The sequence below is a fragment of the Lynx rufus genome, unplaced genomic scaffold (genome assembly GCF_022079265.1).
Source record: "Lynx rufus isolate CCGP_SWC_20201006 ecotype Redwood Valley unplaced genomic scaffold, mLynRuf1.p SCAF_11, whole genome shotgun sequence".
Taxonomy (NCBI): domain Eukaryota; kingdom Metazoa; phylum Chordata; class Mammalia; order Carnivora; family Felidae; genus Lynx; species Lynx rufus.
Genome location: NW_025814825.1, coordinates 59,707,682 through 59,731,262, shown reverse-complemented (window position 1 = coordinate 59,731,262; position 23,581 = coordinate 59,707,682). Strand labels below are relative to the sequence as shown.

The 23,581-nt window shown below is 53.4% G+C and overlaps 1 protein-coding gene across 1 annotated transcript in view; it reads right to left on the bottom strand.

Moving 5' to 3' along the window:
- Positions 1-6,347: 6,347 nt before the first annotated feature.
- Positions 6,348-23,581, bottom strand: part of HTRA1 (HtrA serine peptidase 1) — a 52,253-nt gene continuing 35,019 nt past the window's right edge. Inside the window, exons 4-9 of the mRNA XM_047072749.1 lie at positions 14,149-14,343; positions 12,923-12,955; positions 11,427-11,541; positions 10,234-10,291; positions 8,413-8,508; positions 6,348-7,039 (exon numbers count right to left, since the gene is read on the bottom strand). Coding sequence (XP_046928705.1) covers positions 6,871-7,039; positions 8,413-8,508; positions 10,234-10,291; positions 11,427-11,541; positions 12,923-12,955; positions 14,149-14,343 — 666 coding nt within the window. The 3' untranslated portion in view covers positions 6,348-6,870. The remainder of the gene's footprint in view (positions 7,040-8,412; positions 8,509-10,233; positions 10,292-11,426; positions 11,542-12,922; positions 12,956-14,148; positions 14,344-23,581) is intronic.

The following is a 23,581-nucleotide window of genomic DNA, read 5'->3' as shown; positions in this document are numbered from 1 at the left end:
CAAGGGAAGCGGAAGGGGGCCGCTGCTGGAGGCCAGCGGGGGAGGCTGAATCGGAGGGAAGCATTTTTCTGGATCAGACAGGGGCTTCCATTTGGCTCTAGGGCCTGACCTAGAACCTCCTATTGTTCAGAAGTTTGCTTTTGAATTTTAATTAACAGACTTTTTAATTTTTTTTTTTTAGAGCAGTTTTGGGTTCACAGCAAAATTGAAGAAAAAGTTCAGAGTTCCCGGGGCCTCTCCCCCACCAACCCCCAGTTTCAATATCCCTCACTAGCCTGGTACATTTGTGACGACTGACGGCCCTGCATTGCCACATGTCCTTATCACCCAGAGCCCACAGCCGCATTAGTGTTCACCCAGTGGCGTAGATTCTATGGGTTTGGACAAATTGTGTGTCTGTCATTCGGTATCATACAGAATAGTTTCATTGCCCTAAAACTCGCCCATCCCTCTTTCCCCACGAACTCCTGGCAGCCACTGATTTTTTTCCTGTCTCCATGGTTTTGCCTTTCCAGAATGGTATACATTTGGAACCATAGCCTCTACAAATGGGCTTCTTTCACTCAGAAACATGCATTTAAATTTCCCCCGCGTCTTTTCATTGTTGGATTGCTCATCGCTTTCAGGCACTGGATAAAATTTTACCGTCTGGATGTATCACGCTTTATTTATCCATTTGACTGCTGACAGACATCTTTGGTTGCTTTCAAGGTTTGGCAATTATGAATAAAGCTGCTACAAACGTGTGCAGGATTTTGCGTGGACATGTTTTCTCTCCCGTCGCTTTTCAGTGTTTTTACTCTTTGCAGGTTTTTAGCTTAACACACTCAACGTAATTTGTACTGATGGGAAAACTGTGGCTGACACGTGTTTGCCCCCCCTCCCCACCTTAATCCAGCATAGGGATAGGGCTCGGGGCTCAGACCACTGAGGCAGCCAGGACAAGATTCCGCAGATGCCCACCCAAAGGATGCATTGTGGCTGCTGCCGTGGGAACCAGCTCAGGCGCTCCGGAGGCAGAATCCTGCTTTCCACTCCCGGCTCTGACTTCTTTCGCTGTGTGTCATTGAACAAGGAAAGCCACCTCTCTGAGCTTCAGTTTCCTCCTCTGAGAAGAGGGGCCGCAGGTCACGAATTCAGAATTCGCCGGGATAGTGGCTGTAAAGCCTTTGCACAGTGCCAGGCACAAAACCAGTGCTGGATAAAAGTCACAGGAACGGGCACATGACCAAGACAAAAGTGAAACAGATTCGACTAGCCCCTAACTCAGTTGCCGCAATTCGACAAAACATTCTCAAGAAACTCCATTCACTGCGAACTACTTTCATTAAAGCAACAAAGCAGCTCAGAATCTTCCACGTCGACTCCACCTTTGTTGATTCCAGTCATTAAATGTCAGTGCAATTAATTTACGAGGGAAGGGACAAGGATAATAAGCCGGAAAATAGCTCTAGAAGTTGAGGATCCTTGATTGTCGGGATTTCCGAGGAGGTTTGAGTTCTACATGAATGATTTATTAACCCTCTCTTCCTTGAGGTTTCTAGGACGCATTTTTTTTTTTTAATGTTTATTCACTTCTGAAAGACAGAGAGAGACAGAGCACAAGCAGGGGTGGGGCGGAGGGGTGGTGGGGACACAGAATCTGAAGCAGGCTCCAGGCTCTGAGCTGTCAGCGGGGCTCCAACTCACAAACCGCGAGATCACGACCCGAGCCAAAGTCTGACGCTTAACCGACTGAGCCACCCAGGCGCTCCTCTAGGACGCATTCTTTATGCTCAGTATCTGCCATGCAGGGCCTTAGACAGTGAGGTGTGTTTTTACCCTGGCAATCATCTAAGACCCTGTGTTCCCACTCTACTGGCTCATTGGGAGAGCGCACAGGGCAAAAAATACAAGATAGGTGGGCCAGCTGGGAGTTTGCGGGGCCCCCAGGCTCCCTTATTGCCCATAGCGTTTATGCCCTTTCATGGCGGTGATGCCCATGAAACGGGGGTGGGGGGGGTGGCTTTCTAGTTCTGCAAAGTCATGCTTACAAACCAGCCCTTGAGCCAGCCTTTCTTTACCGCTTCAGAGACAGTCCAATGGAAAGTTCTGTTACAGAGGTCACTGGGCATCATCAGCAAAAGTGTATAAAGGCCTAGTGGCTGAAAGAGAGCACTCCAGAGCCAGCCATCGAAATTCCAATGCACCAGCTTTACCGTCCTCCTCGCTGTGTGACTTCAGGCTGGTTACTCGATGCTCTGTGCCTCAGTGTCCCCCCATGTATTCTAACAATATCTGCATCATCAGATGGCTGTGAAGCAATGGGCATACAGCACACTCCTGTGGCAGGTGGCGCTGATGACCCTGACCGTGGGGATGCACGAGGAGGAGGAGGAGGCCTGAAAGGCAGTGTGTGCACCTCGGGCAGTGTGCGCCCAAGATCTTACCTGACCCAGTGAGACACGTTGGACAGAAATCCATTTCCATAAAGAATCTGAGCTGCGTTTCAGTTGTTTTTAAACTAAAAATGCAATCGTGGGTGTTTACTGCATTTGATCTTCGCTGATCCTTGGCAGGCACCACGCTGAGGCCATCACTTTCACAAGCGCGAAATAAAACAGCTGCCTCACGGCAGGAAGGCCTCTGCTCAGTGTGCTCCGCCCACATCTTGACGGAAGCACCGGAAGGCCACGTCCAGTCCCCTGTGGGAACAATGAGTCAGCCCAACTGGGGCCCAGATGCAGGGCACAGACAGGGTCGGAGGCCCACTTGGCTCCTGCAGAACCAGCCCCAGCACCCTGCGAAGCCCGGGGCCCTCGGATGCGTGCTTCAACACGCAGGGATTATTTGATTCCAAGAACTGGCTTCCCGCTGAGCCAGATTCCTTTCTGTGGACTGTGGCTGAGTGCGCGGCGGGGCGGGGAGGGCCCTAAAATGGAACCAACAGCACGTATTTTAAAACAGGAGACTGACTTTCCAAGCCAGCATCCTGACGGTTCCGTCAGACCCACGTGGCAGTCACAGCTCACGAGGCAGTCAGTTCTAGCGAGAGTTCTTTAGAGCCGTGTGGGGTCCGGTCCCTACCGGACAGCTGGTGAGGGTCGTGCGGCCCGGGGAGACAGTTGCAGAGGTACAGGGAGAGGGGGAGCCCAGGCATCTCAGGGCAAGGAGGAGCTGCCTGGAGGGGAGGGGCAGGAGACAGAGGGCAGCCCTGACGGCAGGCTCACCCTCCAGCCCACCTGCGTCAATGACGTCACCCGGATGGCTGAGAGTGACATCCAGGCATCAGCTCGCTTTTAAAACGCTTCTGCACTGAGCCTTACCACCTGCTCAGCCCAGGGCCCCAGGGAACTCCGGAAGCCCACTGACCCATCCTGCCACTATCAGACCTCTGGCCTCATCTGGAACCACCTCCGGGGGAGAAGGCAGCTTTCACGTAGTAACCTTGAACCTGCACAGGGCCATTCGTTCACCCACATGTGCCCCCTCCTGCACAACCTCAAGCTGGCCTCACTTGAGTGGCATCTACCGAAATGGGCCCAGTGCCCTTGCCGGCCAACTAAAACCCCACTGTCCAAGGCTCAGGCCTGAGGTGCTGACCAGGTAAAGACAAGCACCGTGCCAAGTTTTCATAAAAACACGTGCTGCCCTTCCCCACACCCACCAGACATGAGCATTCTGCAAAGTTTGCAGCTGAAGAAATGGAGCCAGAAAAGACCAGGACCACGTACAGTTTCCGGGCACAGCACCCACTCGGCGGGGCCCCAGAAGAGACGGTGAGGAGACCCCTTCGCACCGTGGCCTCTCTCCCGGCTCGTGCATCTAGGGAAGCATCTGGGAGGGTGGGACAGGGACCAATCAAGCCACGTAAACGTGCCCATTGGCGTCGCTCAAGGTTTCACACAAGCCGGAAGCAGGGACTGGAGCCACAGAGCCAAGACCGGGTGGGTAGGAATTCCTCAGGGGACAGAGAAGGGGGCGTTGCCAACCCACCAGCCAGCAGGGCCGTTAGGGGACCACGGAGGGGTCTGCAAGGCCCTGGAGGAACCAGAAACCAAGCAGGCTGCAGGCCCCCATGACCACCTTCTAGAAGTGAGATGGACACAGGCCTGCCCCGAGGCGGAGGGACTGGGAGTCTTAGTCCCAAGGAGGCAAAGGTGGGCAGGCAGTGCCGCACAGAGACCATGGGCTCAGGCCTCCTGGGTTTACGTCACAGCCGCCCGCTTATTAGCTCCGTGACTTGAGCAAGATGCTTAATTTCTGGGCATCAATTTTTTCACTTGTCAAAAGAGGTAAATATAGCGTCCACCCGAGGGCTGATCTGAGGCCCAAACAGCCAGTAAATGTAAAATGCTCGGCACGACGTCTGACACACGGCAAGCACCCGGCAGATGTTAACTATTGAAATTGTCAGTTGAGAATCAGAAGGACAGCAGGCTAATCACAATAAAAACGGGAGCAGCTGCACTTATCTAGAAGCGCAGGCCCTCACGGTTGACGCACACAACTCCAGGGCAAGGGGGGACACTGCTCTTACTCCCCACTTGACCGAGGGGGAAACTGAGGCTCCAAGACATCAAGGAACGCCCATGTCACTAATATTTAGAGCGTTCACTGTGTGCCACTGTGTCACTCGCCACAGCAGACACAGGAAGTGGTACAGATGGAAAAACGGGCACAGAGGGGTGAAATAACTCGTTCAAAGGTCACGCGGCCAGTAAGATGCGGACCCCAGAGCTGAGCTCACATTTACCTAGCTCCAGGAGCGATGCCCCTTCAACTCAGCTCTGCCTCCCGGACCTTAAGGCTAATTGATATGGCCAAAACCTCCATCAGAACCCAAAGCAAGGTGAGGAAACAACGGCTGGCCTAAGAGGGTCTGAGAAAGCCCGCGTGAGCGCGGGGTGCTCGGGTGAGCAGCCCCCACAGGACACCGGGTACCACAGCTCAGGGCAGCCACAGAACTGGACCCATTACGTGTCGACCGTGCGCCAAGCTGCCCTCTCTGAGGCCTCGTATACGACCACATCTGCGGGCAACACCCCAACCCCCCACCAGAGTCCCATGGCCCTTCGGAACTGCTGCTCAGTATTTACAGTGTTTGCAGAGGGCTGAGCCCGTGGGCTCCAGGCCTATGCCTTCAAGCAGAACCCTCTGTGATCTCCCGAGTGGATGACAGGCTGGAGACAGACGGGCTCCGGCCGGGGCTGCCGCTGACCTGGACGCCACCCAGCGCGCCCTCCCCACCTGCAGTGGTACCTCAGCCCTGGGGCCCACCCAGGAGCAGGCCCGTGGGAAAAACATCTGAGGACGGAGCCATTCTCTGAGTCATCACCTTAGGTGGAGAGGGAGGGAGCGCAAAACCCACACGCAAGTCGGCTGCTTCCGACTTTCCAAGGTCATCTAAACAGACCGCGAAGGCACACAGCCACCCGGCTGCCTGGCGTCACTACTGATGAGGGTCTTGCTAAATCGGATTTCCCCTCCACTGAACTTGGGCCCTTGTTCTTCTACAGCCTGTTATGAACCAGACCTCGGAGATCTGGTCGAGGAAGGATTAAGCTCTCCATCTAGGGACCCCAACCTCCATCCTGTCCAAGGCCCCCCCTTTTACAGCTGACAAGTAGAGAGCCTCATCCTCCACTCCCGGTGTAAAAAGCCTCCTCCCCAGTGTGTGCTCCCCACAGCGACGCAGGCCCGTGCTAACTTCTCAAGCTAAATTTCTGTGGCGGTCTACACGGGTCCAGTCTCCAACTCTTGGGAGCTTTCCCAGAGACAAGAGGCGCCTCCGGCCGCTTACGGTTGCACTTGTTTGAGAACGCGTCGAGGGGAGCCCTGCTCTAGCCCTCCTCCCCCTCCCAAGGCTTACGGTCTGGTTCTTAGGTCAGAGCCCAGGACAACTGCAATCAACTTCAGCCTGTACTTTCTGGGGACTTAAGATAAGAGAGTTCTTGGGTCACAGAAGGCCTGGGTCCATCCTGCTCTGCGCTGATCCCTCTATACTTAGCACCCTGTCTGGCACAGAGCGGAGGCCGAGAAAATCTTTTGTTGACTGATTGCATGATGCATGAGGTCAACAAACTCTCGTCAATTTGGAAAGCTCCAGATGCAAGTACGACTGTCCTCAAACCCTATTTTATGAAGCCAGAGTGGCCAAGCACAGTTGTTAGTAATGCTGGTAAACCCCACGTGATGATTTGGAAATAACCGGTAAGCCTGCAAGCTCAACCCTGTGCGGACAATGTGGTTTAATGAGGACCTGTTGACCTTACGATCATTTCCAAGAGACAGCCACCAGCTGTTCACAGGGAATGGGAAAGAAGCAAGCCACAAGGCAGAGTATGAAGAAGTACTTTAATAGCTCAAACTCAAAGTCATTGTGCCCCCAGTTCTGAAGAGATTCCTAAAAGAGGCAACTTCGGCCGTTTGGGAAGCCAACGGTCACCGGCCTGTGGTCTCTGGCGTCCATCTCCTCCGGGTGCTGACCGCGAGGAAAGCAAAAACGTGCCCAGAACCATTCTGGCTCCCGTGGGGCCTTCCTCCACCTATGCGTTATATCAACTGCCTTAGTTGGACTAAGATGATGACTCAGTTAAAGGGAGAGACAAATGTTGACTGTCTAAGCAGGAACAGTCCAAGCCGGCAAGGAAAAGCACACTGCATACATAGGAATACAGAAGGGCGAGCTTCTGCCTACGGATCTATGACATTACATTTGTTTTGCCTGCAAACTATCAAGAAGGATTCTGTTGGCCAGGGTGCTTCTGCTGAACAAGGAACATGGTGGTCCGAAGTCTTGAGTGTCCTGTGCCACCAGCCCAGAGTCATCACGCACCGTCCACTGGAGAGTCTTTGAGGGGAAACATGAAATCCAGCTCATGCCTCTACCTACGGGTCGATTTCTTCAGGAATCACCGTAATCATAATGTCTTCGTTGCCCCTGCGGACAACCATGTTCAGGGTGCTTTCCTTTTTAATGACGTCACTGACGTCATTAGCGGAGACCACCGACTGTCCATTGATGCTGATTATGACGTCATTTTCCTTGAGCCCACCCCTGCAACACAAGGGGAAACACGATTGTAACGCTTCCATTCCCCCGGGTCTAACTGCCATGAGAGGGACTCGACTGTGCGTTGACAGAGGCACAGTTTAGAACCCAGAAGCCCCGAGCGCATCGGGTGGGGTGATGGCGAACTCACACGACAGTAGCTTCAACTACCAACGGATTGCGTCATTTCCTTTTGAGGGTTTTAGGCCAAATCATCAGTCCTGTCCATGGCAGAAATGCTCCCCAGCACTTGTTATGATCGGATGACCGACTGACCCCAGAGGAGGTCAAGGATATGCCGCTACCATGTATCGTCTACCATGTGTCGTGCCCGTGGCCAGCTTGCTTGTAATGGGCATCACAACTCGGAGGACGGTCCCCTGAGGAGCAGGTGGAATGGTTCCGCCTTCTTTTGTGTTACTATTGCTGTAACTCTAGCTCTTACAAATAAGCAAGAGTCAAATAAGTGTCAAATAAGCTATTACGGTCCTTTAGTGGTCTAGCACAGCGTCAGCAAGCTTTTTCTGTAAAGGGCCAGATAGGAAATATTTTGGACCTTGCAGGCCACGTGGCATCCGTCACAACTCAACTCGACTGCCGTGGCCGTAAAGCCACTGTAGGCAGTGTGTAACTACCGAGCTTGGCTGTGTTCCAGTAAACTTCACTTACGGACACTGAAATGTCAATTTTGTACAATTTTTATGTATCAGAAGAAAATACTCTTGCTTAAAAATTTTTTCAGCCGTTTAAAAATGCAGTATCTATCCTTCGCCCACGGGTCATATTAAAGCGGAGCAGTCGGCGGGCCAGATCCGGGCCCCAGGGAACAGCTTGCAGGCCCCACCCCATCTAGCTCTTCTCCCTGCATATTATGTCCGAAGAAGTAAGAAGTGCTGACTGCCTGCTGAGCTACTTCTTTTCATGTTACCTGGATGTTACCTGGGTTATTGTTCTGGAGGTGTGGACAGGTATGGCCTGGTCGGTAACAGACGGAATCAGAGAAGGCAGGCTTCTATGCCAGGCTTCTGTCTGGCGGCCCAGGACGGGACCACTGCCCAAGATCTCAGGGCCACTGCTCCTTCAACCCTCTTTCCCCAGCCAGGCCTGCCCCAGAGACTCATGAGAGTCAGATGTCGCTCCTTCCACCTGAATCACCTCTCATGAAGTGAGGACTTCTGAGGACAGGAAGCACCCTTTTGCTAATGAGTGCTGAGCTGAACCAGGCCCGAAGGGCCCGGCTGGTGGGACTAAGGGTGTCCAACCCTTTCATCAGGGACCCTCACCACCACCTGAGCCGACATGAAAAGAACACAGCCTCCCCCGACCGCCCCCAGGAACCGCAGGGATAATCCGGCAAAGAGAAAATAGTCCTAACTCACGCTTCCGCTGGAGTGTCAGGAATGACTTCAATGATATACGCTCCCGAAAGCACATCCGGGAAGTCTCGGTGACGGTCTTTTAGCTCTTTGGCTTTGCTGCTCGGGAGGAAAACACCTGCGTTAACATCAAGTAACAAGGGGCCTCTGTTGGCTGAGACTCAGCTCTCACCCAGCTTCTCCTCCTGATCCCTGAATCTGAAATAAAATAGCCCCAGGAGGTCTGATTCTGCTTCGCTTACATGTCTATTAGAGTCAAAGATCTACTGGCTGACACGAAGTACGGTGCTTTATAATTATTATTATTCTTAATTTTACCAATGATTTAATAGTAACTATTGTAACGTAAGGAGTGAATATGGTGCAGCGGTTGCCCAGGTTTGGAGCCCCAGCTCTGCCACTTTCTGTGTGATCCTGGGCAGCTGCTTAACCTCTCTGTGCCTTAGTTTCCTCACCTACAAAACAGGAATAATGACAATACTCTATGATGTAGGGGTCGTTTTGAGGATTAGGTGAGATGGTCTGGACACAGCACCTGGCCTGGTGCGGAGCAAATGTGCAGTAAATACAGTGGCTGGTGTCACTGTGGCTGGCGACCCGTGCCACCACCCGTGGATCCGAGCCTGGGCACACGTTCAATCACTCGGTCCTCACCACCCACCAAAATGCCTGCACTGCTATCCTGGTCCCGGAGAGGAGGAAACTGAGGCACAGAGGTCAAGTCATTCCCCAGGTCATTAGCCAGGAAGTCGCACAGCTGGGACAAGAACTCAGGAAGCCAAATGCTAGGGTGTATATTCCTTCCCCATACCTGCGTCGCCCACAGTTCCAAGACAAGTAACTGATTCACATTTGAGTCATAGCAAATCAGTCCATACATTGTGGAGTGCTAAAAACGACACCACCATTCATAATATGCATCTAAAGGATAGTAATATGGTCACAATTAATAGTAAATTAATTACGATAATTCATATGTTAATGCCGACATGAATACGTTCTGCTCTTTGCTACCTGTACCTGCAAGAGTTTCCACTGTGCCCTTAGTTACCAGGACTCGTGTGGTTATACCAGACTTTTTCATCAAGGGTAAAACACCAGTACGTTATAAGCCTGGCAGCCGCATGCCACAGTTTCCACCGGCTCCGGCAAACAAGCCTGACCCAGCATTCCGGCAGCCACAGCCCACACACGGTCGCACTCCCAAAAGGCAGGGTGCTCTGGGCTGAGGGAGGTGCTGGGGCACTCCTGGAATGTGGGTTTCAACGGAACAAGTGGTAAAAGGAAGGCATGAGGGAGAGTGACCAACACGCCCCACTGTCCAGGCCTGCCTTCAAAGAGGAGGGCAGAATCTTCTAGAAGGAAGGACCTGTTCCCTCCAAACACAAACAAAACCCCCAAAATGAAGCATAAAACCAGAGGCCCGGGGGAATGGCCCCTCCTCTTTCCTGATGTTTCTCAATTATAACCAGAAACCGAGATGCTTAAGGCAGCATGAGGTTTCCCTTTCAGGGCGCCAGTGAAAGCCTTCCTAAGTTTAGGTTTAAGTTTAAGATACACACACAGAGGGGCGCCTGGGTGGCGCAGTCGGTTAAGCGTCCGACTTCAGCCAGGTCACGATCTCGCAGTCCGTGAGTTCGAGCCCCGCGTCAGGCTCTGGGCTGATGGCTCAGAGCCTGGAGCCTGCTTCATATTCTGTGTCTCCCTCTCTCTCTGCCCCTCCCCCGTTCATGCTCTGTCTCTCTCTGTCCCCAAAATAAATAAACGTTGAAAAAAAAAAATTAAAAAAAAAAAAAAGATACACACACAGACCCGCTTACCCACCTGGATGTGAGTGACATCATTCGGATGCCAATATACTTCTTCTTGGTAACGGCTTTGCCTGGTGGAACAACAAAAGGACAACAGGTCAGCCCAGTTGGCAGCTGTACTGGGGACACCAGGAGCTGTGAGGTTCAATCCCTGCAGTGTATAAAGTCAGGGCCACGGGGGGGAATGCTGACGATGTGGTTCAAATCCTTCTCAGACCCCTACCTGCCATGGCACCTGGGGAAAGTCCTGTCATTTTTGTTAATGGCAAAAACCGAGGAGTGATACTTGCTTCCTCTTTGCCTTATCCTGACCTCCAATGAGGGTTCTAGCCCTCCGATAAATCCAGAATCTGAGCCCTTCGTCCCACCCTGGCGTGGATGACCAGGAGAGTCTCTCACCTGGTCCTACAACTTCTGCCCAGCCCCTCCAGTGGAGTCTCCATGCAGCCATGACAATGACTTTTCAAAGACGTCCACCGGATCATGACAGTCCCTGTTCTCAATACAACCCAAGGCCTTCACCATGGCCACCACGGCACAGAGGTCAAGTCTCCGTGACCCTGGCTAACTGCTTTCTGCATCCATCCGTGTGACCCTGAACCTCACTGCACTCCAGCCACGTGACCCACTCGCTGTGTGTGCTGTGCCCACAACGGAGGCCTTGGATCCACTGTTCCTTGGTCTGGAATGTCCCCCTCCCGGCACTCCCCCAGCTCACCACCCTGCTTCATTTTCAGGGAAGCATCATTGGTATCTGAAACCTTGCATGTTTGTCTAGTATCACCCTCCCTCCTCCTCCAGTCAGAGTGTAAACATCACACATGCCGGGGACCTTGTGGAGCCATGGAACCCCCAGCCTAACCCCAAGCAGATACGGGTCAACAAACATGTGTGGAATGAACGATCTCCCTGAATCTCAGTTTTCTTATCACTGAAATGGGACTAATGCTTCCCTCCTGAGAGGGCAAAAGAACTTAATGAAATAAAACGATGTATAGAAATCACCTAGGGTCATGACTGGTACATATTAAACCAAACCACATGAAACATTCACGGCCAAAAAGGGTCAGACTTCTGTGACCCAATGCCAGGGGCCTAACAACGTGTATCCCATTTTCCTTCTCGATCCGAAAAGGCTTAGCTGACGTTCAGGGGTGCAGCCGGGCCTGCCTGAACCACCCGCGGCCACGCGGGGCCATGCTTTACCTTTGGCCTGTCGGTCATGGGACTCGGTTAGGAACTTTTTAATCTTATCTGATGGGATTGCAAAGGAGATTCCGGCTGTCACCTTCAGAGTGTTAATCCCAATGACTTCGCCATCCTGAAAGGCAAGATGGAAACAGCCTGTTGAGCCCACGAAGGTTTACCGGAAGACACGCACCAAAAGCGAACAGATCGTCTGTAATGAAGGAAGTCTTTGAGCTGTGGATGGGTGGGGAGGGGGAACCGGGTGGAGGGGGTCCCGGGGCCGCAGGGGGAGAGGCATCACTTGGGCAGTACGAGCCAACACACATGAGGCTCTGTCCTCAGGGAGCACCGTACCACAAAAACAGCCTCAAGAGGCTGGTTTCGAGGTGCTCCCTGCTCCTTTCCCAGGGAACATTTCCGAAACCTCAGAGTCCTTTAGGTGGCTGTCCACGGCCTCCAGCTTCCTCCATGTTCCATGGTCTAAAGATTCCTCTGCTGACACCCAGGGGGACGACCTTAGTGACTAGGGGTTACCGGGAAAACACAGTGCTATCTCCGGGCTGTCTCAGCAGCCACAGATGTTACAGGGGCTGCAGGGTAAGGCCCCGCCTCGCTTCCTCTGCTTGTCACAGACCGGCTTCAGATCACGGAGGAAGCCAGTCTACGGGCTGTGCTCTCGTTCAAGACAGATTCCTAGTTTGGCGAACGCTACTCGTGGAATGACAAGACCCCTTCACCGTTATTCTGCACACCCTTGTTGAATGGTTTGTTTAGCTCAGGCTGATAAGGGACAAGTGCCAAGCGACTACAAATTCTCTCCTTGTACAGTTCCTGCAACACTGAGAATTCGGTCCCCGACACCGAGAACCTTGCAGCAGGCGCTGCCACCCAGGGCCTCTCTAAAGACGGCCTCGATTTCCCATGCAGGGAAATGAGAACAGGGCTGGGTGACCCCTGAGCTGCGTGGGCCCCACTCTGACAGATTCTAAAGCTTCCCTTTTCATGCTTATGTATTTAAGTATAGCCTTATGTGACATCTCTGTGAGCGGGGGCAACTCCTCGTTTCAGCTAGGTCTTAAGGGAGGGCTCCTGGCCAAGACAAAGACTGTGGACGAGCCAAGCCAGCTCCTGTGGCGGCCTGGGGACCTCATTTGAAGGCCGTGCCTTTTTGTAACAGGCCAGAGCTGCTGACACCTTCAAAAGAAAGGCCTCCCCCTTTGGCTGCTCCTGGGTTGGACCCAAATTCCACTGAATTTACTTGTAACTTTGAAACCCAAGCATGTCTGCTGGCATAACACTTCCAACCCCGACTCCCACACGCCTTACTCTTTCCAGAAAAGATAAGAAGGGTAATTTCTAAGGATGCGGTACAGACTCACAGATTTCACTGTAAAAGAATCAGATAATGTGCTGTGGCAAGTTCATGTCTGAAAAGAAAGCAAAAAACAGCAAAACAAAAAACAAAAAAACATGTACACAGATTTAAAAAAAAAAAAAAAAAAAAAAGGCCTTACCAGGTTTACTAATGGTCCTCCCGAGTTTCCATACTGAAATTAAGCAAAAATTAAAAGGTTATGAGTTCATGTCTTTACATGGCCCTGTGCATTTCCCTGCCTGGCAGGTTCTCTCCTTGGATTTGTTCCTGTCAACCTAATAGGCTGCTGGAAAAAGGGGCCTTAAACATTTTCAGAAAGTTTTAGATGTGCCATAAATGGGAAAAAAAAAATTTTTTTTTTGGTTCCAAAGCCCAGAGGCCAACTATGACCCCCCTCAAACACCCAACACCCACTTCCTTCTCCCGGCAACACACTGGCTACCAACCGGTATTTCAAACCTGCCCCCACCCCCCCCCACCCCCGCTATGCGATCCCCACTTCACCGCTGTGGCTGGAAATCCACATGGTTTGTTCTTTTTCCACTACTTCATGCGGATCACAAGAAAGTTTGGGAATGAAGCCTTTTAGAGCAGCAAATGCACAAAACACACTGTTTCTTATTTATTAGACAGATGTAGGGGGAAACACATTGCTCTTTAGAAAGGCCGATCCATGGGGCACCTGGGTGTCTCAGGCAGTTGAGCGACCGACTTCGGCTCGGATCATGATCTCACGGCCTGTGAGTTCGAGCCCCGCGTCGGGCTCTGTGCTGACAGCTCGGAGCCTGGAGCCTGCTTCGGGTTCTGTGTCTCCCTCTTGCTCTCCGCCCCTCCCCCACTCATGCTCTGTCTCAGAAATAAACATTAAAAAAAAAAAAAAAAAAAAGAAAGGCCAATCCTATAAGGAGACAGCCGAAGGGGAAAAAATGTGGTTTTATAAAAGGTTCCATTGAGGAGATGGTGTGGAGCAAGGCCTGGCCTCCTTAGACATGGAACAGTATGGGCCTAACACTCAGACCACGCCACAAGGCAGAGCGAGCACCCCCGGGGGTGACAGCACCGGCACCAGGGTGAACGTCCGTCCTGCACAGAGCCTCAACATCGGGTCCGCTGAGCGGCCTGGGGGCAGAGGAGCCACGGCCCCTCCGGTGGGATGGGGAGCCCCCTTGGGCTGCAGACCTTGGCGTATCCAAAGTCCCCTTCACAGGAGTCCCTGGAGATGGCTGAGGCCGAGGACCAGCCCTAGGCCTCAGCCGCTCTAGGGGTTCAGAGGTAACGCCTTGGCCGGCACCTCGAGGATCCTGGCTCCACCCCAGGTTCCTAAGCCCAGCTTTCCAAACACCTGCCCGACCCCACGGGACTCACGTTGATGATGGCGTCGGTCTGGATGTAGTCCATGTCCGAGTTCCGGAGCCCCAGCTCTTTGCCACCGCGCTGGGTGGTGCTGACGATCCCAGTGGTGACCGTGTTCTGAAGGGAGAACGGGCTTCCGATGGCGACCACGAACTCCCCCGGCCGCAGCTCGGAGGAGCGGCCCAGCAGCAGGACAGGCAGCTTGCCCTGGAACCACAAGGTTGGCGTTGCTGCGTTTGGTTAGCAGAATGGACGACGCGCAGGCGTCGGGGAGTGTCGGGCGGTGACGGGCCTCGTGCGGGAGTGAGGGCAGGCCCGGGGCCTCCCGTCCCCTCCCGCCCACCGCCATCAGCACGTCGCAAGCTGCTGAGGGACAAGTGAGCGTTGGAGCCGCTGACCAAGGAGAACACGGAAGGTCATGAGAGGCCATCGCGGGGTCGCGCCCCATCTTGACTATTAGCACAGACCTGCTGTGAGACCCTGAGACCAGGGGATAGGAGACAAAGTCTGGACTTGGGGCAAGGCTGCCGAAGAAAGGGAAGACGCACAGAAGGATCCTGAGCCTACACAGCCTTGGGGTGGATGGGGTGGAAGGAAAGGGCGGAGCCACCCCCGCTCATCACAGGTGCTTCTGTCCGAGTCCTGGAGAATCGGGAGCACTGAGGCTAGAGCCGCACGGGTTCGGCTGGGTGCATCTCTGTGCTAAGTGCAGAGCGATTCTGGAGAGGCGCAGGGAGCGGGAGGGGGCGGCGAGGCATCCAGCTTCCCCCACCCCTCCACCAGCCCCAAAGCCCCAGAAGTAGCCTCTCTCCTCGCCTGAAAAGAGCGCCCCATCGACCACCTCTGCTCCGCACGGCCCTGGTGAACTGACCAACCCCGCGAGCCTGATCCCCAGGGCCCTGTGAGGCTCCGGCAGAGGCAGAAGCTCCAAATAACTCTTCACACTGAAACAGGGCAAAATGAGGCCAGCTGGAGTAGCCAGGCCTAGAGCTGGGCTTCCATCGGGACGGCCTGAGGCTCTCCCCCTCCCTTCCTTCCTGAGCCAAGCAAACCTTCCTCTCGCCTTTGTTCCCTGAGTCAAGAGCAGGGTAGCGGCTGCCCAAACAACGGGAACCAGGCCCAGGAAGCCGAGACCCCGCCCAGGCCTCATGCACGTCCAGCCCCCTCACATCCACCTCAACAAAGAAAGAAAGAGATGAGGGGGGCCCCCCGAGAGGATGGGGTGGGCGAAAACCAGGGTTATTTTAGCATCTGCTCTGACACGGAGAGAGCAGACACCAGCGGATGAGGTGAGGTGCCCATTTAACAGATGGACAAATTGAGGCCCCAAAAGACTGGGTGACTCGAGACAGAGCAGAGATTCATACATCGGACTGTGCCCCCAAACCCAGATTCCCTCATCCTCTGACACGGCGCTAAGCCATAAAGACCCCTTCCCGCCCCCAATAAGGAAGACGCTGGCTCAGAAAGTTCACGGAGGAAGAAGGAATATTGAAGAAGGGATCTAAGACCTCACGCTGACTTCGAGAAATGGCAATGAGAAGGAACGCCCCTCAGAGCACAGACAGCGAGAAGCGCAGTAGAAGCCTGTCAAGGGCACAGATTAGATCCTGATTAGATCCTGGTGCGAGTTCATAACCCCCTGGTCTCCAGTGTTGTCGTCTGGAAAATGGGAATAACGCGGCACAGCTCTCTCACGGGTGAGTTGTGAGAATTAGGCGACAAGACCCGAACAACACCGTGAATACCGCCTGGCTCATGTTAAGTACCTAATGTGACTGGGACGTGTCAGCATCGTCTAAGTGTTAGTTATCGTTACTAGCACTGGGATCTGTGCAGACCCAATGGGGGAACCTGGCCAACTAAACTCCCACAAGCTCGTCTGCCGTCGCCCAGCCGGGAAGAGGCAGGTGGCACGGGTCTACACTACCAGTGACCCTTGGGGTCGCCCGAGGCCGGAGCGCACGGTGCTGTTCTGGAAGGGGCAGGCCCGCGGCCCCGCACCCCCAAGCTCCTCGGCGTCCAGAGGCACACCAGCGGCTCAGTTCGGCCTGTTTACTCTGGGCCCGTGCCAGCCACCCCTGCCAGGAATGACTTCATCCAGCAGTCACAGCGGGTGGGCGAGCAGGGCCAGTGACGTATACTCAGCCACTCTGGGGGAGGCCTGCTGGGGACACTACCCCTCCTTCGGGGCTGGGCCAGGGGACACGGCGGCGAAGGATCCTGGGGCTGGCTGTGTCTGGCTGCCCAAGATAACAGTTGCTTTTCACCAACTCCAAGGCAAGAGATCAAGTTCAAACAGAGAGGTGGGCCCAGCCCACATCAGCTCAGACACAAACTGGGAACCGCATCAGAAAGTTCCGTGGGGCAGGGCTTGCCGTGGGGCTCTCAATCAGCCTTGGCACACCCTCGATTCCTGCATTCCACCTGCACCCCGTCGGAAGGGAACCAGGCCCAGGCTCCCAGTTCTCGGGGTTCGGGAGGCAGAGGGGCTCTGAAGATGACACCCCTTGAGCTCTGCTTTCCCAAGTCCGAGCTCGAGGCAGAGGACGAGGCAGGGAGACAAACACTTTGGGGTCAGCAGAAGCTGTAAGGACAGAGGAGACCACCCCCCCCGCCCCCCGCCCCCATGAGGGGAGGAGAATTCCAGGGGCCTGGGTGTGCTCAGCCGTGATCACCAGGGAGGGCCGGGCCTGGGGGACTTCAGCACGGTGAAGTCCTCACACTCAAGGGACCACACAGGCTTGGACAAGTGGACACCAGTGGTACTAGCCCAAGTCTCCCCAGGAACCAATCCTCCCTGGAACACAACCGGGGGAAAGAACCCTGGATCCCAAGAGGCCAAACCTGCACCAATGGTACCAATGGGCAATGCCAACCCTCACCTTGTGTAAGCTGTTACTCACTCGTCTCCTGGATCACGAAGGACAATCGTAGACAAAAATAAGCAAGCGGACATATCCCAAGGGGGTGGGGTTTTTAACACGAAGCCTCTACTGACATGGAAGGGAATGAACCTTCCTCCTCCCGGCTGACAAAGCACTTTCACGGCCACCTTGAGAATTAGGGCCTGCGTCCCCTCCATTTCATAGATGTGGAAACTGAGGCCCAGAGACGCAGTGACTCGTCACAGCTCATGAGCAGCCTGGCTAAAGAAGAGAACAGGCTTCCCAACTCTCAGACCTGCGCTCCTAGTACGTGTTACCCTGAAGTCTAAGTGGAGGCAGAGATCTTTGCAAAGGGGTGACGTGGGGCGGGAATGTGGGTCAGGCCAGGCTTACAGCTCTCCATGAAGTCAAAATGCCTTCGCAGGGCCATCTGGCCCCTGCTCCCCGCAGGGGCTGCTGGCCCCACAAGCATCAGGCTCTCTGGCTGTTCCGGAGACAAGTAGGCTCATCTGATCAGTCTTTACCTCGGGTCTGTCTGCCCAACGCAGCTATACCTCTGTGCTGGCCAAATTCCTACTCAGTAATTGAGCATTTTATCCCATGGCTGTCTAGACACACGGACCACAGGGGGCCTCGGGGGGGATGAAACGCAGATATGGCTGGAAGCACCAAGACACGAATTGGCCTTGACCGCTCAGCCTGCTCCTGGTTTAACTCCGCAGTGCTGCCGGAAGGCTGGCTCCAGAGACACCCACATCAAAGCTGCCTCGAGGCTCCTGAGCAGACGCTCCGCCTGAGTCTCCTTCTGAAGCGGCCCCAGCTTCACAGGGCCTGTCGGAGAAGCCAGCCCCTCTCCTGACAGCCCCTTCCCACAGCTCACCATCCCGGGCACACAGCACGCCTGCGATGTTAAGACACAGGCATCTCTCCTCCACTGGGTACGAAGCAAGGGTGCGAGCAGCAACTATTCCCACGTCGGATCCATTAGCCACCGGGTGGATGAAAACCTGTCGGGTATGCACACCGCAGCAGTGTGTGTGTGTGTGTGTGTGTGTGTGTGTGTGTGCGTGCGGGGGGGGGGGGCGGTGCGGGGGGTTGAGCTCGTAAGTGGCCGCAGCGAGACTCCAAGGCTCCGTATCAGAGCTGAGAAGGAGCCCTCAGGCTGTACCCAGAGAGCCTGAGTCTCATGTTTGGCCCAAGTCCTTCAAGGACCGGGGATATTTCATAGCGTGCCCGGTATGCTCCCAGTTCTCAAGGTCACATTCATGCTCATGGGGCGGGGCGGGGGAGCTATCTGGATGTGACTCAAGACCACTAAACAGCATCCTCACAACAGCACCACCAAGAGTGACTTTAAGAAAACACGAGGGGCGCCTGGGTGGCTCAGTCGGTTAAGCGTCCGACTTTGGCTCAGGTCATGATCTCACAGTCCATGGGTTTGAGCCCCGCGTCGGGCTCTGTGCTGACAGCTCAGAGCCTGGAGCCTGTTTCAGATTCTGTGTCTCCCTCTCTCTCTGATCCTCCCCTGTTTATGCTCTGTCTCTGTCTCAAAAATAAACGTTAAAAAAAAAAATGAAAAAAAAAAAAAAAGAAAACACGAATCCCCCTAGCTCCTGAGTTTTCAGCGCACTGCCATCCAGGCGGAGGGAGAAACAGCCCAGGTGAGGTTGTCAGAAGTCCTGGGTGTGGACTCCAGACTCACCAGGTCTGTATTAAATTACTAAACACTAGCCATTGGCAGGATACTGACTGTGAGGTAGGCTTAATGCTAGAACTTGGGGGAGGTGAGTGTAGAGCGTGATTAAAGAAGGCTCTCCCATTCATTTAATTACAACAAACAAACAACCAGCAGGCCTGGCAGCACTCCCGCGAAACACCACCACCATGAAAGAGAACTTTCTCAACAAGCATTCACCGAGCGTCTCCTAAGTGCCCGGCACAGTGAACACAGAAGATCAATGAAATCCATCCGTGCCCACCCCTCCAGCCGTATTGCCTGATGGGTTAGAGAGTCACACGGCAGTAAAAAAGCACATGGTCCAAATCTCCATTGCCAAGGTCAGTTCGGTCTAGAATGTTCCATAAAGGCTAAATATAGATGAACACGAAAAACGATTTGTGTGTTTCAATTAGGGTATTTTCAGCTGCAAGTATCAGAAAACCCTACTCAAAATGGAGTAAATGTCCAGCTGTTCAAGGGCAAGATGGTGGCAGGGCTGACCACCTCAAAGACTCATGGACATCCTTCCTTCTGTCTGATCAACTTAAGCCACCTGCCTTCCAAGTGTTATGTAAAGACAGGACTATGCCCAGTGGATGTAAAAGGATCTTTTCTCTTCTGTGTGTCTCTTCAGAAGAGCAAAGAATCCAGAGGCCCAGCACATTCTTCTTCCTGGGTCATCGGCCAGCAATTAGTCATAAGATTACCCTCAACCATGCTTTGACAAGGGGAACATGGCCCCCATGACTGCCTTAGCTTCTCCAGAATTTGTCTGCCTTAGGAATGGGGTGGATCATGGTTGGACAGACCAGGGCTGTAGCAGCAAGGAGAAAGAGGGCTGTGGGGTGGGAGCCATCAGCAACCCCCAAGGCTTAGGGGAAAATGGTTCACTGTAGAGCAGCGATCCTAGGCGCTCCTGGGTGGCTCAGTCAGTTAAGTGTCCAACTCGGCTGAGGTCATGATCACACAGTCCATGAGTTCAAGCCCTGAATCGGGCTCTGTGCTGCCAACTCAGAGCCTGGAGGCTGTTTCAGATTCTGTGTCTCCTTCTCCACCTCTCCCCCACTCACGCTCTCTCTGTCGCTCTCTCAAAAATAAATATTAAAGTTTAGCGAAGCCATCCTAATACCTAACAATGTTTGGGAAGGGCTCTACTAAGTATATGCTCCTTCATGCGGTTTTTTGGTGGGGTTGGGATGGGAGCAAAAGGAGAAATCTGCCTCAAAAACAAGTAATGGTCACGAAATGTCTGTGTTCGTGCAAGACACAAATGGTCCAAGCAGAGCCTGGCCTAACCCACCCCTTGTATGCGTGCCCTACGTGCGTCGTGCTCTGTCATCTGCTTGACGTTTACAACCAGACACTCTGGGGAGCCTGAGTGGCTCCGTCTGTTGAGTGCCCAACTTCAGCTCAGGTCATGATCTCATGGTTCATGAGTTAGAATCCCACATCAGGCTCTGTGCTGACAGCTCAGAGCCTGGAGCCTGCTTGGGATCCAGTGTCTCCCTCTCTCTCTGCCCCTCCCCTGCTCGCGCTGTTTCCATCTCTCTCTCTCTCTCTCTCTCTCAAAAGTAAATAAACATTTTAAAAAAAGTTTACAACCAGACGCTCAGTGGGACAGACCATCGTGCCCATGACAACGACGTTCCCACAGCTAGGAGATGGAGGTCCCAGGTCCAGAATCCTCCCTCTGCCTCCAACCCAAGTGACCTTCTCTCCGGCCTACCCTGCCCACTGCCCAAATGCTCATGGTGCAGGACCTTCCCACAGGGGCGAGTGAGGGCAGGAGAGATGGTACATGACAGGGCACCTGGGGAGTCGAAGGGCAATCAGCACAGAAAGCAGCCAGAGGAGGCCAAGTTCACGAGTCCTCGGGGCGAGGGCCTGGGCCATGCTGTGTCTCCAGTGCCGGGAAGCTGAACTATCCTCAGACAAGCCTGGGCCGGGGCCTGGCGGCAGGGCTGTGTGGCCCCACCTGCTTCGAGGACTCTGCGTGGGGCCTGGACTCCTGCTGAACGTGAATCACAACCACCGGAAGCCCCGAGGAAGGAAGGCTGGGTCTGTGCTGGGTAACGTCCTGGGTGATGGCTTCCTTTGGGCTTATTCTCCAGCAGCAGCCAAGGGTTGTGCACAAGTGGAGACTCAGACACAGTCACGCCACACGCACACGCACATACGTGCCCCCTCGGCCGCCGCGTATCCCAGGAGCACAATGTCCCAGGCAGCGGGACAGCCGGGTTTGGACCCGGTTCTGTATTAACTCACTCTGCGACCTTGGGCCACCTGATTGACTTCTCTGAGTCCCGGATTTGGCCACTTCTAAAATAAGGTTGTTGGAGGCTGGTGATGTCCAAGGTCATTCCAGCTCTGACAATTAGGGTTCTTTCCCAAAGACCTGGCTGATTTCCAAAAAACCTATTAGCAGACAACCGTTAAAACTGATGAGATCAAAACAGGCACCGCCGTCCTTAATAAATCTCTTTTCCTACAAGTCCCCGACGGGGGCAGATGGTCCTTGCAAGCGCCTGCCTCAAGAGGAGAGGGGACTCCTGGAATTCTCCAGATGCTGGCTCAGCCTGTAGTCATCTAGAGAGGACCTAAAGGCAATGGCCTGTCAGTCTTTCAGCGTCTGGCCACACTGGGTTCTGCCCACGAGCCCTTGAATGCTCTCAAACCACTGCACTCCTGCCCTGAAGCTGACAGAGAAGGCCAATGAAACAAACCATAAAACTGAACGGAAAAAAATGTTTTTAACCTAATGAGGCAAGTGAACTACTTCTTTCTCTTCCTTGGAAAGTATAAAGTGCTCCTGTTACAAAAATATTTTCGTTGCCGAGTCGGCGGGAGCCGCTGCCTCTCCGCCGCCCGGCACACTCGTTGTCAAGGGGCTGGAGCCCCAGGCTGGTCCTGCGTGTGTCGGCCGCAGTGTGCCTCAAAGGCTAATGTTGCAGCGGCTGGCTGGGACTCAACTGAGTGATTCCATGTGCTTTCTGGAAACAGTTATGCTAACCTTTCATTTTCTTTAAAAAAAAAAAAATATGCAATGGAGAAAATAGCACGTCCCCCATACCCAGCGAGAAGCAGAGCCACTAACTTGCCTGCTTACCATGGAAAAGCAAACTAGGTCGCAGAGGCATTGGAGGGGGGGTGCTGTCAGCATCTAAGACTGTTCCACGGATGGGAGTAGGGGAGGGTTCAGGTGGGGGAGACGGGAGAAGTGGGGGAGGCAGAGGGAGAAAGAGACAGGAAGAGAGCATGGTCAAGCCTGAACAGAAAGAGAAGGAGCAGGCCAGCAACCCCCTCGTCCCTGTCTGTGAACCCCACCAGAATATTTAGTCTCCCTCAGGCTATAAACACTGGCATCTCGAAAATTCCCTTACTCCTGTTGTTTAAGCCACAAAATGTCAACAGTTCTACATGGGAGCCCAGTGGCCAGTGACTGTACTTATTCCGTGGCATCCAGAGGAGGCAAAACATCGCCTCCGTCAAGCGTAACCCTGGTCTTCATACACCAGCCCCTGGATGCCTCCACATTTATCAAATGCTGACTTCAGCTTCACTGATAATAGTGATTGGTGGCTAAGCATCTATTATAAAAATCAATGAATAGGCAACTGAAAAACGAAAGAAATGAAAGAAAACCAGGTCTTTAAAGGCCCATCCCCAAAAACTGATCTCAAAAGATCCTTCCCTAGGGGCGCCGGGGTGGCTCAGTCAGTTGAACGTCCGACTTCAGCTCAGGTCACGATCTCACGGTCTGTGAGTTCGAGCCCCACGTCGGGCTCTGTGCTGACAGCTTGGAGCGTGGAGCCTGCTTCGGATGCTGTGTCTCCCTCTCCCTCTGCCCCTCCCCTGCTCATGCTCTGTCTCTGTCTCCAAAATAAATAAAAACATTAAAAAAAAATTCTTTTAAAAAAAGATCCTTCCCCAAGAGAAGTGCAGTGGTCCCTCTCTGGTGGATTCAGTGCTTAGCACGCCACAGGCACCCGATGTCTGTTGAACTGAACTGGCTCCTTACTCCCCGTGACCACTTAGAGTTTGTGCCGTCCTGTACGCAGAGAATCCCAAGGAAATACCTTTCCTTTCAATGTTTAAAATGTTTTTTATTTTTTTTTTAATTTTTTTTTTCAACGTTTATTTATTTTTGGGACAGAGAGAGACAGAGCATGAACGGGGGAGGGGCAGAGAGAGAGGGAGACACAGAATCGGAAGCAGGCTCCAGGCTCTGAGCCATCAGCCCAAAGCCTGACGCGGGGCTCGAACTCACGGAGCACGAGATCGTGACCTGGCTGAAGTCGGACGCCTAACCGACTGCGCCACCCAGGCGCCCCTAAAATGTTTTTTAATATGTAACCTCCTCTACGTAAAAATAATCTGACACGGTCAGTGACATGGGATATATTATACTAAGCTAATTAACATATATCCGTGGCATAAAATGGAGTCACAGAGAATATTCTAACCACAAAGCCAATGGTTTCGATGAGCTGCCTGGTAACCAAAGCAAAGAGGGAAATACCATGAGTCACATGCTGTCATCACCAGATTCTGGAGCCTTCATTAGCAAAAGTGACTTGTTAATTAGCACATGTACTAAAATAATCAGTCCTCAATTCACCAGAATGCCTTATTTCTCCCTTGCCACGGAAGGTGGTCATGATGGTGGTGGGAAAGCAGTTTTGGGAAACGGCATCTACACTGTCGTGGAATGAGGCAACCAGTTCATTACGAAGCCTCAGCACTTTCAGACTCTCAGGAGATTGACTACATGAGAGAGCGGAGCTTTCCAGAGTATGACCAGGAATTCCCAAGAACAAGGCCCATAAGAAATGTAGAC